The 17,093-nt window shown below is 40.6% G+C and overlaps 1 protein-coding gene across 2 annotated transcripts in view; it reads left to right on the forward strand.

Annotated features, from left to right (window-relative positions):
- TRHDE (thyrotropin releasing hormone degrading enzyme) overlaps positions 1-17,093 on the forward strand; it is a 309,348-nt gene that overhangs the window by 257,851 nt on the left and 34,404 nt on the right. For both annotated transcript variants that reach the window (XM_077338833.1, XM_077338834.1), the window contains exons 10-12: positions 823-911; positions 9,303-9,436; positions 9,930-9,985. In XM_077338833.1, coding sequence (XP_077194948.1) covers positions 823-911; positions 9,303-9,436; positions 9,930-9,985 — 279 coding nt within the window. The remainder of the gene's footprint in view (positions 1-822; positions 912-9,302; positions 9,437-9,929; positions 9,986-17,093) is intronic.

Here is a 17,093-nt window from a genome sequence, read left to right on the forward strand (position 1 = left end):
GTATATTAAACCGCATAATCAGTGTACAGGCAAATGTATGAGAACCGTGTTCTAGCAAAGTCCTAATAGTTTCTAACAAAGTTATACATTTATAAGGCTCTGGATATATCAGCTAAAAAATTGGGTGCTGTCCCTTAAAAATAAACTACTTTTCAGAAGAACCATCGCTATAAAAAATCTTTTTATCCTGTGTGAATCATTATAAATCTTAATTACTATATTCAGTTTAAATGAGCTCTTGGAGCAAAAGGTTATATACACTTTGTGGTTTCCATTTGTGTACTATTAGCATGCTGGAGCTTGATTTTACTAGTACAACTCATGTGTGTAAAATTAATATAAACTTGTCGCATTTTACACTTGATTTACAGAGATATGAATAATTTTACAAAGTAGTAAGCAATGGAGGATGGAATTTTATTGTTAGAAGCCTTTAAAAAGATACTTTAAAATGACATTACTAGACATGTTTGTCACTTAAACCAAAACATATGTTCATTTTAGACCTTCAAGTGTTTTTTTCTGTTTTTGCTGTTGAAATAGTTTCTTTCTGTTTTGTAACATATCTTATTTTACTAGAAAGTACTTTGTAATGATAGTATGTTAAAATAGATTTGGTGTCTTCTCTTAAAGATGAATGAGTTTCTCATTGCTTTTTTGCCAACAGCAAAATCATTTTGAAGGGAAAGCAACTTGACAGAATCAAAATCTTTGCACTACAGCTGAAATTGTTTGATCCTTTGATGTAATCCCTGATTGTTGTTCAGTGAGAAGAATCAGTTCAGTATTTTTGTTCTTAGATCCCCCTCCTTTGTCTTGCAGCTACTTGTGGCAGATTCCATTAACAATTGCAGTAGGAAATACGAGCCACATCTCATCAGAGGCAATTATATGGGTGTCTAACAAATCAGGTAAAAATAAACTTTACTCCCCATGGATTAAAGTATTCTTGTGTTTTCCTGAACTGTTTCTTCACAATTGAGTTTAGGACATAGGTTAAACATGCTAAAGAGTATTTCTGCATTTTTAAAAAATGAAGAAATAAGATCATAGAGTAATAAAAGTTGTTATTAATTTTAACAAAAGGTAACAATCAGTTTCTAGAACACTAAAGTAATCTGAAACGTAAATTTTTGCATGCTATATTATTTAATGCAATTAAGTTCACAATGTAAAAGCAAGACTACTTATCTTTGCTTTAATAAAGGTGTTACATTTGTCATATAAAATTGTTAAAAATTCAGATGTTTTCTCTTTCTAACGCATTCAATATTATAAAAAGATTATAGATAAATTCCGACTCTTAAAGTACTTTTACTGATAGCATAAACAGGCATTGGTAAATCCATGATTCTGTGCTTTGAGAAGATCATGTTCTTTTGATAGCTATCTTTTGCTATCACCATTCTTTTCATTCTGACATCATGGTATCAACAATCATCTTTAAAGCAATAGGAGTTAAATGCTTTCTTTAATGTCGAAGCTAATAGAAATCCCTTTATGCAAGTGGGACAAAGCTAAATGTTTTCCCTCTTCTACCATTCCAGTATCACACCAGAGGGGGCACAAGAGAGGCGAAAGTTTGAATGACACAGCTACAAACTAACCTGATAGCTGGTAGAAGAAGGAAAATAGAACCAATTTTATAGAACAGAGAACTTTCTTCCTGTGTGAAGTTACCTGGAAGGAAGCAATCACAAAGCCTGTGTGACACACCGTCTTTTTTCTTTTGCTCTTTAACAGGCCATTAAGTGGTAATGGTATCCTGGAACCTAGCACTCTAGAAGTTTATATATGAACTGTAACCTCTCTTATACCAGTCAAACCAAAGAATCCCAGCTTTCTAGTATAAGGTATGGGTTGACTTAAGGAGTAGTTAGGTCAGATTATAAAGCCATTGTATCACAGATCTGCCAGGCCTAATGTAACAGTTAATCTGTTGCAGGGTGCACAAAATGCTGTTTTTTTACCTAATCCATATGTCTTTCACGCTCACAGTCCTCAAGATCACTGATGGTTAAAAACAACAAAAAGCTGATAGCTAAATTCAGAACATATGATGCTCAGTTACTATATGTGATTCTAAAATGCTATATTAAGAGTTATTAAATTGTGGAAAGGCTAATCTATTGAAAGCACTATTTATTTATGAACTACTAGTAAAGCATACTGTGATGCAGTGGCTGCTAGCTCATTTTTGGTGTGGACTTAGTGTCTCACTTGAAAGCTGGCAGCCCTAAGATGAAGTCTCTCTGTGTACAGCAGTCCTGACCCAAGTCAGATTCAAGCATACCTAGGAAGCATGGAATTCCAAAACATGAACCTACATCTATTTGGCAACCTTATGTCCTCTCTGCAATGTTTTCTTCACATGATTAGGCCAGGGGGTGCTTTGTGGCTGGTTGGGTGGCTGTGGAGGCATTATACTCTTTTGAGGTCCCACTTTGCAACCTCAAGAAAAATTTCTAGACCAGTTGTAACCAGCCTCCAGGTTGGGCCTGGAGATCTCCTGGGATTACTGATCACCTCTAGACTATAAAGATCAGCTCCCCAGGCAAAAATGTGTGCTTTAGAGGGGGGACATTTTACCCCATTGAGGTTTAGGGATGCCAGCTCTAGCTGGTAAGGGCTGGCCAGAGTCCATAGCCCAGGAAGGTCATACCCACACCACTTCACCAGATCCTTAGCTTGCAAACCTCTACCATCATCTCTACTATTGCTGGTCTTCTCTAGATTCTAAAGATCAGCTCTGCAGGCAAAACTTCAACTTGGAGGGTAGAATGTGAGGCATTGTACTTTTCTGAGGCCTCAATTCCATACCTCAAGAAATATTTCCAACCCAGGGGTAGCCAACCTCCAGGTGAGGCCTGGAGAGCTCCTAGAATCACAGCTGATCTCCAGATTATAAAGATCAGGTCTGTAGGCAAAAATGGCTACTCTAAGACATTGTGCCATTTTGAAGCCCCACTTCCAAAACAGCTGCTTTGGAATGTGAACAGCGTTGTTGTGCATAAGAAACAAGGCCTCCCACACAGGTTGTTATGGAAATGAAACACTTGAGGCCTAATGCACAGGGTTATTGTGCAGATGAAATAGGAGTTTAAAAACCCCTGCAACAGCATCCAGTTTCATCTGCACAACAACTCTGCCCAGTAGGCTGCAAATGTTCAGAGAGTGGCAGAAAAGAAACATACATGGCTTGGCTGCATCTTCCCTCCAGCAGCAAGGACAGCCAGAGCAGAATTTTAAGTGAGAGGTGGCTTTTCTTTGGCCTCCCTGTCAACCAATGTTTAGACAGAAGGGGAAAACTTTTCCCCTTTAAAAGGAAAGCACTCACATGCCCACAGACTCCCCTGTATTGTTCTTGAAAATGCATCCATCACCTCAGTGAGGGGCTGTTAGATGATCCTTTCACAGCAGGCCCGAAGGAAAGGGGGAGGGGTTGCTGAATCCTGAGCAAGAGCAGCAATTAGCCCTGGGGGATGGGGGGGACAGCATGTTGTACACAACACATTTTATTATATTAGACTAGCTTCAAAGCCCGTTCCTAAGAACAGGCCTTGAAAGGGCCTCCTGCCCTGAGCCCCGGCCAGGCAGCTTAAGGTGGCTTTGGGCCCCTGCTCGCAGCCGGATCAAGTGGGGCGGGCAGGGGCTGGCCAGCTCATTAGCAGGCCTGGGACAGAGCTCCTTAGCAGGCAGTCAGCAGGCTAGGAGGCCTTCGTTAGCAGGCCCAGCCTAGCAGGCCGGGAGGCCCTCTTTAGCAAGCCTTCCACCACAACCCTTTGCCCAGGGCCCTCTCCCCTTACCTGCTGCTGGCTCCAGGGACTGAGGCACATCTGAGAGCAAAGAGGCTAGAGTCCAGGGACAGAGGGCGGGAGCTGCAGGAGCAAGGCCAATCAGGATGCAGCCAGCTTTGCTTTGCTGGCTGCATCCTGATTGGTCCTATTCCAACTTGGACAGCCAGACACATCCCACCCCCCCATGCTGTTTCACAAATATATAGAGGAACCATGGATAAGGATAACTATAGTGATCTATAAATCTATAATGATCAAGTTAGCTTCAGGTGGGGAGCAGAAATGTAGAGGCTCAACAGAATCCATATCATGGAGTCCTGATGATGAACAAAATAAAACCCAATAGTATCTTTGGATGCTGTTTACTGAAGTGTTTTTTTGTGAGTGTGGGCAAATGTGTAGGCAAATACAGTGCATGAATACAATGAATGTCTAGCTAGTCCAGGGTAGAATTTTTTTTTAATCCAGCAGGATTTTTGGAGTGAAGGTGTAAATATTTGCCAGGTGGCAGTATAAGTGATAAGAATAAGTTTGTTCACTTCAGTTTTATCTTCCTAATAAGAATGTTGGGTCCTGTCTTAAAGAACATTCGGAAGGTTAAGAGGTGTAGGCATAGGTTTTTTTATGAAGTATTCTCCACTGTACTGATATTTCAAGAAAACCCGGTATGCTTATGATTCCCATCCCTGACAGCTACTAATGGAACTATAGGGGCCTTTCCCCATGCCACATATATAGCTGCACAGCCCCCAAAGGCAGGTGGCATATTTTGGCCCCTCCATATGATGTCACCTACCTCCAGTGGCTGGATCATGATTTCCACCATTTTAACCCATGACCTTGGGAATCCCAAAAAGTGGATTCACCACCCTGAAATGTGTGATCCCCCGGTGAACAACCCCAGCGATCAACCCACCTGCAAACAGCAGAATGAAGGTATGGAGGGGGTAAAGCACTGTGGCCTTTGTCCCTCCCTCACTCCCACCCTCCTCCCTCCATTCTGGAGCGCAGTCCCTTTAAGGGAAGCCTTGCAACTGGGAACCAGGAAGACTTTGAACTGATGCCCTGGCCAATCAGGGAAGACTGCTTTGTTCCAGCATTTGAGGTACAAGGCAGAGTTAATTAATAAAAAGCAGAGAGCTGCACATTTACTGAGGCTTATATCCACTTCTGGATATTGAAGAGGAAAGGTAGGGTCACTTCGGATCAATCATGGATGTTGCAGAGGGAAAATTCAAAAGGCCCAAAATCAAGATGTAAATCAAATTTAATATGGACTGGAGGGATTCATTCAAACTGGGACTGGATAAAAAGCCCCATGCGGACTACACCCAGCTTTACAATGGTCTAAAAAGATACAGAAGAAGAAACTTTTTAATAAGTGGAAGAGTAACAATGAGAAAGCAACAGTGTGTGCAAATAAGAAAAAAACTCTATGCCATTAAGAATAAGGTGACCAAATTCTCCCACTTTTGGAGGGACATCTGGGGGTACCTGGCAAATTGTACTTATGTTGAAATTAAAAAATATATATTACAATACTATTTTTGCGTTCTATGCATTCCATGAAAATTTTTATTACTCCATATAGACCAAACTTTTAATCAAGAATCCCCCCCCCCCAGTCAATGGTGTCCCGCTTTACCAATGTTAAAATCTGGTCACCTTAATTAAGAAGCCAAGTGAAAGTAAAAAAAAAAAATGAGGAAAGTTTATATTTTTCCTTCACTTTTGAGAAGCACTCCATTTGACCTGTGTAGCTTGAAGTATAGAGACACTAAAAGGTATCATGACCTCACCCTCATCCTTACCTATGATTGACATATCCCAGGGAGTCCAATGTATTTCATTCAGGAGGACATTGTGGTATTCCAAGGGACTGTAACCTACAAGTTATTATAGATTACTATAGTTATTACAGTTAATTACTTACTTCAGTTGACAACCTATTATTAAAAGCTCTTCTGCAGGCAAGGATCAAGCTCAAACTCTGCCATCTTTGGGCTGATCTGTCAGAGATGTTTTTCTTCCTTATTAGAGAATGAGTGGAAAGGAATAGGGGGAAATTTTCCAAGTGCAAGTATTACTGTATGGAAGATTGAAATATTTGTCCATTTGTCTAGAACATTTTCTAGACAGAACATTCTAGAACATTTTCACAGGTCAAAATTCCCTTTGCATGTAATAACAAATTGTGGGTAATGCTTTTAACAAGATATAATATAATACACAGTTAATTAGGTATTCCTTTAAAAATATTTCTTAGCCAAGATACAGGATCCATTCCAATGCACAAGTATACTTACCTGTGCTTCATTTCAGTGGGATACAGGCACACCAGATTTCTGACATTCAGAATGCTAGCAAGGTCAACCTGCAATGAAGTATTTTAGTATAGGAACAGGCAAGGATTATATTGTCTAAAATGAAGAAAAAAACATCCTCATAACTAAAGAGCAATTTGATTACAGTCTGCATATTATAGGTTAATTCCTATACCACAAATGGTGGAAAGACAATTATTATCAAGTGTATCTTGACATATTTGTATATATAACAACTGAAGTACAAATAATTGCACTTCACTTGTTGATATTGGTACCTATAGAGCACTTTTATGTCTTCTAGACAGTGACAGAGCTATTTTTGTTTGTCCTCCAGAATTTACATTTTTGCATGAAAAAATAAGCTGGGTTCAGTATCCTAAAATTATCAAGGATGATGGACATCAAGATTCAGCATTTTTGTTGGCAATGATTTTCTGCATATAATAAATATAGCTTTTAGCTAAAAGTAGCTTTAACCTTAATTGTTTGTAGACCTAATGATACGTCATTACTTTTTTTTTTTGGTATGGAGAAATTGCCTATGATGTATGTTATGTTACAAAGCTAGACAAGCAGGTGGAAAAGAAATCTAGGTCTACAGAAAATCACTGGAATCAAAAGGTTCAAACAGCAAATTTCCAGTAAATTATATAGAACTTTGTGAAGAACATTCATCAGGCACCCTTTAAAAAAACGCCTACTTGTTTGAACTAAAATAGCATGAAAAGATTCCAGCTCTTCTTTGTAGGAAAAGGTCAAAATAACCATGCCCTTAACTGAAAAATAATAACAAGGGGTTGTGATTGTACATAAAACTCACTGGAAACCATGATAATGGAAAGGCTTTTTAAAAAAAAGCTACTGCTCTTCATTTATGATGGAAAACCAAATTATAAAATAAATATTTGAAGCTTTCATTATTGTAGTATGAATCATGCTACATTATATCATAACTTAATATATTTCTATGTCTTCAAATACTACTGTATGTATGTAGTACGGTTTTGATATATTTATTACTGCAATGTTTTAGGTTTTTTATCCCTTTGGAGTCATCAAATAATTTCAAGGACATGAATTGTTTCAATTCAATGTTAATGTTTCATATTTAGAAAAAAACAAATTATATAATACAGAACAAATATTAATACTGTATTTGGCCTTTTAATTCTGTTTACAATTTATGTTTTCTTCATACTATTGGATAACATGTGATATTATTCTTAAAGAAACAGGATTTTAAATGTAAAACAAAGTGACACCCTTCCTTATAATTGCTTTGCTCAGTGAACATGTTACATCTATGGCCTAGCACCTGCTTCTGTTGGCTGTTGATCTACATGCATACTTCATTATTCTGGTTTTGACCTATAACATCCAAGCTTGGTATCCTGAAGCCAATTCTGTACCAGAGGCACTGCTCTGGGCTGCCACTGGTGTGTTGCAGCAGAGCTGTATGTTCCATTGCTTCTGTGTCCCTACAAGGAATACATTTCAGTGGCAGAGCAGGTCTGCTGATTAAATATGTCCCAGCAGGGGACACAGCTGTGGTAGAAAGGTTCCAGCATGTGTTGTTGGTGGTGGTGGTGGATGTTTTGCAGGAAGGTGGGATTGCGTTCTTCCCGCAAAACAAAAACAAATGCCCCATTCAGCCCCATGCCATGGTAAAGTGCTGCAAAGGCAAGTAGGGATATATTCAGGCCACTGTAGGATGGGGAGGAGTTGAACCTGGAAGGCCGTTGGGATTTGACAAGTGTAGGGTTTTCTTCCTATACAATGTGCTGTGAGAACACTTGGTGAAATGATCTACAGATGGGTGTCACCATATGGACCCATTATGCACAGGGGGAATAACGCACATTCGGGGTGGAATGAAGGTGACTAAAATCACCGATAACGCACGGAGCCGGCTGCAACCTGCCACAGCTTTGGTGCATGCTGCCGAAAAAGCCGTGTCAGCAAAACGCGGAAGAAATCGCAGCTTTCGGGTGACCGGGGCGCAACCAGAAGCAGCGCCGGGATCGCCGCGTGCATAATCGGTTACTCTGGGTTTTGCCACCGTTGCGCCCCCTCCCGTGCATAATCAGTGTGCTTCGCGTCTTCCCCCTCCGTGTTTTCCATGTGACCGGAAATCGCCGTTTCGGCAGCCACCAGGGGCCTATTGTTTGTGGCCTAAAGCTGTGGTTCATAAAGTAGAATAATCAGAATTAAGCAATTGTTGCTGTAACTGAGACACAATTTCATGTTCACTTTAGATGAAATAGCCCTCATGGGATAATTTTGTCTTAACTTTCAGTGCTCCTTAAGAATACTAACCATTTACCACCTTAGTGGATAATAGTGACAACAGGCTCCCTGATGTGATAAAAAACTGGCTGTCACCATTTGGGGACACATGCATAAAATAATATTCACCATATATCTTCTAATATGTTTACCACATATGTTGTAATTGAGGTATGGATGAATTAAATTCAGCTACTCCTGTTTGATTATCAGTTTGTGGGGGAAACGTTGTGTGTGTGTGTGTGGGGGAGTAATACTGAACTATAGCTTTTATCTTCTAACAAAATGTACTCTTGTCATCAGATGTTGTCAGTGTTTTCATTGTAAAGTTAAACTAGAAAGGAGAATTTTGTAAACATATATTCTGAGGTGGATTTTATATTAATATTTAAATGTTTTTATTGTTAATAATTATTTTAAGTCTTTTGTCAGCTGTCCTGAGTCAGCCAGGAAAGGGCAGAATATAAATATAAATGTATTTGTTTATCATTGTATTGAATACTAGCACTAAAGGTATTGTCTCTCTTAGACCGTTTATGCACTGGAGGTTTCATGTCGGGCTGCAGGATGGAGTTTTAGTCATGGCAGGTTGCCCCACCTCTTCCTGCATCCACACGGAGGAGCATTTGGCCTGGTGCACCTCATCCATCCCAAATTTGTGCTCCTGCATGGGAACTGGGGCAGTGAAGTTCCCAGTGCATAAACGGTGTTAAAGAATATATTCCTTTATTTACAATACTTTTACAGCATAAATAAGCACTCATCAATTCAAACTTTTTATAAACTGCATATATGTGGTAAAATAAATGGTGTGGAATTTATATATTAAGAAAAATTATACATTATTGAAGAAATAATTTGCAGTGTTTTTTCCCTTGTCTTTTCTTCACAGAGCATCACAGGATTGCTTCTCTTGATGAGAGGAACTGGCTGCTGGGGAATATCAATCAAACTGGCTATTTTAGGGTTAATTACAATATTAGAAATTGGAGACTGTTAATTGACCAACTAACGAGGAACCATAAAGTAAGTTGAATTCATCACATGGTCTAAAGCAGTGGTCCCCAACCTGCGGGCCGCGGCCCGGCGCCAGGCCGCAAAGGCCATGGCGCCGGGCCGCGGCTCCCTCTCCCCGCCCCCCCCCACAGTAAAAAACTTCCCAGGCCGCAAGCTTGCGGCCCGGGAAGCTACTTACTGCGGGAGGGCGGGGAGAGGGAATCAGGGACGGGCCGCGCCCGTGCAGGCCGTGCCCGCTTGGCCCGATCCGCGGGCGCGGCTCGCGGGTGCAGCCCGATCCGTCGGCGTGGCTCGCGGGCGCGGCCCGATCCGCGGGTGTGGCTCACGGGCATGGCCCGAAACGTGGCCGTGGCCCGCGCAGGCGCGGTCCCCGGGTGCGCGGCCCGATGCCCTGCCGGTCCCCAGCCTAATAAAGGTTGGGGACCACTGGTCTAAAGTTTGTTGAAGTACCTGCTGTGTTTATCAACTTAAATTGTTCCATTTTTCTCCTTGGTCCACTTAGGTAATCTCTGTCAGTAATCGTGCAGGTTTGATCGATGATGCATTCAATTTAGCCAGGTATGTTTTTCTGTAGATAATCTAGTCTAAGGCACTTTTCTACTGCATTACATAGTGTACACTTTGTCTACACTACATTAAAATCCATCTTGCATTTTTTTTCTCTGATGGGGAGCATGAACACTGTCTGTGGCACTTTCTCTGTTCCTATCATTAAGAGCTGTTGGGTATTTTTAAATGTACATGCTTGACTAACTTTCCTTGACTAACTTTCCTTTAAAGTCAGTTTAAGACTTTGGAGATTAATAACCTGTTCCAATTTCCCTAACAAATTACATTTCTTCTCAAATGATTCCTCCGTAGGATAGTGTTGGTTTTAAGCTTGTTTACATATTTTATACTAGGGGCAAAGCCCGTTGTAACCAAGAATACAATGGGCGCTAGAGCTTGGCGGTGGGAAGAGGAAGGGAAGGAGTTGTCCAGTCTATAAGGGTATGGTGTTGAATGTGTGTGTTGTGTAGGAGGTTGTGGTGGCATGGTGGTAAATGAGGCTGTGGGTATGGAGATATGGGTGTCAGGAACCTGTGGTTTGGAATGTTTGTTGAGTGTGGGAGAGGACTGACCTTTGGGAATTGTGGCATAGTCATTACAGATGAGCTTTCCAGAGCCTGTCTTCAGATATGTGAAGAGAAAATCAGACTGGAGACTCTTCTTAGACTGGAGACTCTTCTTAGGGGGAGATTACATGGCAACCAATTCCTCCCAGTTCTGCATCATTTCCCTTCTTGTGTGAATTAGACCACAGACACCGAAATGTCCCCCTGCCCTAATACACATGGGGTAGTCACAGTACACAGGTGTCCACTCTGTTCCTTCTGTCTCTACTTTTTCACTGTTGATAACGGAGGCTTGGACATGACAGTTAGGACAGTCTTGTGGAGAAAAGGGCTGGCGCAGCCTGTCCAAGCCTTCGTTCTCATCCCCCTTGGCAGTCCTACTGACCTCCTCTCCCTGCGGTGGTCAGGGACAGACTGGCAGTGATTTCTCCATATTGCTCCTGGCTGGGCTGGGTGGATGGGCTCTGTCAGAACTTTGGCCCTGCGAGAACTCTGGCTTCATGCCTCCCAACTGGCTGGAACTCTGGTCTGCCCTGGTGCCTTCCAACTGGGCCCTCACCTGGACCAGCCCTGCCCACTCTCCACCCACTTAGGCCTTAGCCTTTTATTTTTATACAGTGACAGCTGTTAAAGATTGTTCGACACTATATTAGAATCAGAATTGTGTGTGTGTGTGCAAGCATGTATGCATATGCACATACATAACTTTAGATGGTTCATTATTATATATGAGACTTGATGGCTACTACAATGTTGGTATCATGCCCTCATCAGGTTTCTAGCTTCACAATCTGCTCCATTAGCACTTGAAAACTTACTAATCCCAAAGGAAAGAGATAGAAGGGGAAATGAAATAATACAGCTATATGCACCCACCAAAACCAGTGAATAGTAGAGACTGGAGCAAATGAATAAGATAGACAGCTCCAGTAACTGGAAAGGCCTCTAGAAGGAGGCAGGTAAACAGCCATTAAACCTTTTTGAGACCTGTCACTCCAACATTGATAGTGAAGTACACTTCCAGATTTCCTGTTCTGTCACAGCACTATGTTCTCCTACCTTCCTCTGGATTCCAGTCCTTTATTTATAATCCCTGGCTTCATAGCCACCAGCCCGCTACTCCCCACTCCTCTGTGTGCACACTGTTCCACTGTTTCTTCCTCTAGACAGAGTAGATAAGATAGTTCAGTTTGTGAAATAGGTTCATTTTGTGAAATCAATTAACTTGATGATCCTAACACATCTTATAGGTTACATAATTGCAGTTATCAAGACAGTCCCCTGGGCCCAGACAAACTCTTGGGTACTTCAGGGAACACTTTTGCCATATCAAAGGCTCATAGCCCTCCGAAAGAACATCAGTCATCTCAGGGCATCTCAGGAGAGACCTCCTTCCAAGTGACCTACAAATCACAACAGATACCAGCTGGATGGGATGGGAAGCCCATTGTGCACTGGGCTGCATGCAGAGGGCCTGGTCCCATCAAGAAGCATCATTAATTTTTTTGGAATGGTATGCAATTTATTTGACACATGACCACTTTCAAGTGAACCACCAGAAAGTCATCAAACCAAGAAGCTAAAGGAGGAGACAGTTATCCTCATGTCTTGGGTAGAACAACATCTGGCCTCTATATGGCAGCCGTTTAAATATGTAAAAATAGTTATCAGATCCCCTCTCAGTCATCTCCTCTCCAGGGTAAACAGAGCAAGCTCCCCCAACCTTTCCTCATACATCTTGGTCTCCAAACCCCTTACCATCTTTATTGCCCTCCTCTGGACATGCTCCAGTTTGTCTACATCATCCTATGACAATCATCCTTTATTAGTTCCCTCCCAAACCATGACTTCAGAGGTTCCTGGTTACTAGCAGTAATGGAAATTTGAATATATAACAGCCTTTCTTGACTTTTTTTACCATTGAGAAAACCCTGCAATTATATTCAGGCTTCAAGAACCCCTAGTAGTAGTGCAATCGTGTAGAATATGGTTGGGAAGCATAGCTTCCAGCCAGGTCCCCACCCATTCCCATCTCCTCCAGATACATCATTAGCCATTGTAGGAGGAGGTGGGTGGGTAAACATGGCCATATATGGTCATATCATCTGACAAAGGTTTAAGAAATTGTACAGTCCAAGATTAATTTCCTATCTTTGATATAAAGGTATTTGTAAGGAAGCCTTGTCTATTACATTTACCTATCTCTATAATGATGCTATCTTTTCTAATGAAATGATTGATGAGCAAGTACCCTGACGATTGCAACAACAAAACTTCTCTAATCCATGAGATGTTCAATTCATAATAAGGGTGAATCACAAAACATGGATTGAGGCAGGCACCACATTCCTACTTGTAGAAGAACCAAAGAACTGTATTAATAATTCTGCATGTAACCGGTGAAATTTGGAAAGATAGGAATGTGTTTTGTTGGTTTAGATAGGAACCTTGAGTATTCTCATAGCCTATTGCTCTGATTTCTGATGCTTAAATTGACCAAAAAAACCTGACTCTTCTTGCCACTTGTTTGAACAGGGGTTTAAAATATATCATTAAGGATAATGTGGATCCAATTATCTTGAATATGCTGGAAGACTTTGGATGTTGTAATGAATTAATCTGGATCTCTGGGGAAGGATTAGTGTGATAAAAATGAATACAAATTCACACTTTAATTTTGGTACACAGATGCTCCCAACAGAGAAGTTGGGGAAACAGCGTTTCTTAAAAATGCAGAATATTTTAAGAGTTGTATGTTGTTTTCATACCAGTGAAGGATTAGTGTTCATTTACTATGATTAGTGAACCAGTATATTACACCAGAATATAAGAAGTCAGTTTCCCATTTCCTAAATTAATGTGGGTAAGTACATAATGAAGCAGAATTTACTAATAAGCATGCAATAATGAATGGCCTTTTTAAAATGTTTAAGGCTTTCTGAACTAATATGACATAGCTGCTACTTATAGTCAAGCAGAAAAAGTTTTAGGTAATGTGCCTTGGAGCAGTTTCAATCATTATTTACAGATTAGACTCAAAGGGTTGTTACTGGAGACCAGTTATCCGCAGTGTGGGAGTTGTCTTATAGGGTTCCATAGGACACAGTCATATCCCCCATATTATTCAACATCTATGTAATGAAAAACCTTGATAAACCATTCACGGCTTTGAAATTGGATGTAATCAGTATAATGATAACACCCAGATATGTATTTCTCTATCCGAATCCCTTACAGTAGAGATCTTGAACCACTAACTGACTGCTGTGGTTTTAAAAAGTGAACAAATTGAAACCAAACCCAGACTAGATGTAAGTGATGCCAGTTGGGAAGGCTGAAGCCATAAACAGCATCATGCTTTCTGTATTGATGGGGTTCATCTGACCCTTGGTTAAAAGCCTAGTGGTTAGGCACCTGAAGAAGCAAATTAATGCAGCGCTTAAAAAAAAAGTTTTTTTCCAACTTGGCTTGGCTCAGCCATTCTGGGCATCTGGGTCCATGCCATAGTAACACTCAGATTAGATGACTGCAATAATTAAGCCAATGAAAGTTTCTGATATCTGACTTTCTCAGCTGTCTTTCTTTTTAAAATCACTTGGTAATATATTTAAAATGCTATTTACATATAACCATGAATCAGGAAGCTATGCTATTCCATGCAGATCTATACATACTTACCTATATTACATGCACAGTATAATATCCATTGCGCTCTCTATATTTGATTCATTTTAATCATGCTACGGAATTTGTGTTGCTTTTTACAGTGGTCTACAACTGATTTTTAGCCATAAAGTTTGTCAAAGACACCCATATCAGTTGTTGAATAAATGGATAGGTACATTTTCTAGATAAAATTTAAAATTCCAGTCAGCGGTTTATTTCATGTTTGACAATACAGTGAACATGAAAAGCCTTGACCTTTCCTTTTTCTGTGGACCAGTGCTTCAGATTTCTATTTGCAGTTGTGAATATAAGAAGTCAAACATTCTGACCCACTAACTTGTTTTATTTTGAGTTTCTTGTATAGCAAAGACAAAAACAAGTGTTGTTTGTATGACAGACACATCTCTGCAAAGATAGCATCTTTGCTTATTTAAATAACCTGAAACAGCTCAGTAATAGTATTGTTTTAAAGAAAAAAGTAAGGGGCTATGCAAATTATAAAACAATATTTATGGTTACTGGGATATTTATTTATTTAATATATATTTATATCCCAGTTTTCTTTCCAATTCCTTACAACTGTTTTGTTTTGCAGCAAATGTTTCAGAGCTTAGCATCTGTTTATTTGTCTTGTAGGACATGGAGTGTTTGTCCATGGATAACTGTAATGGGCAGCTAAAGAACCAACCAAATAATATATTGCCTGTTGTTGCCTAAAATCTCACTCTCCTTAATCATTTTCACTACTGCTGCAGTATAGAGTACTGAATGCCCTAGTTTATGGCTTCTTAGTGAAATAGTTCCATAGACCTCTCTTTTACAGCATACCTATACAGACTTTGCAGTTATATATAAAAATAATCTTTCCACTTATCCTGACTTGCATTCTATTTTCAAAATTGTTATTCAAAATTCAATATTGTTATATTTTAAGGGTATTGTTGGGGATTTTATGGTGTATTATTGACTCCTGCAAACTGCCAAGAGACATTTGTGAGTGGCGGTATATAATGATGGATGGATGGATGAGAAATCATGAAATGAAAATGAGAACAAATTTCACTAATTATTGTATAGTATGCCAGTGCTTGAATCCTATGCAGTGCTAGCAGAACTGCATTGCATTAATGGTAAATTTTCAACCACCCTCTTGCTACAGTCATTAGCACTGTTCATGTTTAACACATTTAAAAAATAGATTTAAAATTTAATTAACTCTCACCCATTTGGAAAACCCTTGTCATAGAATCATAGAGTTGGAAGGGGCCATACAGGCCAACCCCCTGCTCAATGCAGGATCAGCCCAAAGCATCCTAAAGCATCCAAGAAAAGTGTGTATCCAACCTTTGCTTGAAGACTGCCAGTGAGGGGGAGCTCACCACCTCCTTAGGCAGCCTATTCCACTGCTGAACTACTCTGACTGAAATTTTTTTCCTGATATCTAGCCTATATCATTGAACTTGTAGTTTAAACCCATTACTGCTCGTCCTTTCCTCTGCAGCCAATGGGAACAGCATCCTGCCCTCCTCCAAACGACAACCTTGCAAATACTTAAATAGGGCTATCATGTCCCCTCTCAACCTCTTTTTCTCCAGGCTGAACATTCCCATGTCCCTCAACCTATCTTCATAGGGCTTGGTCCCTTGGCCCCAGATCATCCTCGTCGCTCTCCTCTGTACCCTTTCAATTTTATCTACATCCTTCTTGAAGTGAGGCCTCCAGAACTGCACACAGTACTCCAGGTGTGGTCTGACCAGTGCCGTATACAATGAGACTATGACATCTTGTGATTTTGATGTGATGCCCCTGTTGATACAGCCCAAAATGGCATTTGCCTTTTTTACCGCTGCATCACACTGCCTGCTCATGTTTAGTTTACAATCCACAAGTACCCCATGGTCTCGTTCACACACAGGGTTACCTAGAAGTGTATCCCCCATCCAGTAGGTATGCTTTTCATTTTTCTGACCCAGATGCAGAACTTTACACTTATCTTTATTAAATTGCATCTTGTTCTCATTGGCCCATTTTTCCATTGTGTTCAGATCTCGTTTGTCTCTATCTTCCGGAGTATTTGCCAGTCCTCCCAATTTGGTGTCATCTGCAAACCTGATGAGTAGTCCCTCCACCCCCTCATCTAGATCATTAATAAATATGTTAAAAAGTACCGGGCCGAGCACCGAGCCCTGAGGTACCCCGCTACTCACCTCTCTCCAGTCTGATGAAACACCATTGACAACAACTCTTTGAGTGTGGTTCTCTAACCAATTCCCTATCCACCTAACTAACTGAAAATCCAGATTGCAGTCCTTCAATTTATCCATCAGAACATCATGGGGAACCTTATCAAAAGCTTTACTAAAATCCAAGTAAACGACATCAACCGAATTTCCACGATCCAGCAAACCTGTTAATTGGTCAAAAAAGGAAACCAGGTTGGTCTGACAGGACCTGTTGGAGACAAATCCATGCTGACTTCCTTGGATCACCAAATTGTCCTCCAGATGTTTGCAGATCGCTCCCTTTAATATCTGCTCCATTATCTTACCCATAGCAGAGGTCAGACTCACTGGTCTGTAGTTTCCCGGGTCATCCTTCTCCCCTTTTTTGAAGATCAGAATAACATTTGCTCTCTTTCAGTCTTCTGGGACATCTCCAGTCCTTAAAGAGGTCCCGAGGATGATGGACAAGGGTTCTGCAAGTTCTCCGGAACTTGCAATAAACCCTGGTTGAGAAAGCCTGGTATAATGGTTAAGAGCAGCAGACTTTAATCTGGAGAACTAAGTTTGATTCCCCACTCCTCCACATGAAGCTTTCTCTCAGAACTCTCTCAGCCCCACCTACCTCACAAGGTGGTTGTTGTGGCGAAAGAAAGGGAAGGTAAT

This window comes from Paroedura picta, chromosome 5 (assembly GCF_049243985.1).
Source record: "Paroedura picta isolate Pp20150507F chromosome 5, Ppicta_v3.0, whole genome shotgun sequence".
Lineage (NCBI taxonomy): Eukaryota > Metazoa > Chordata > Lepidosauria > Squamata > Gekkonidae > Paroedura > Paroedura picta.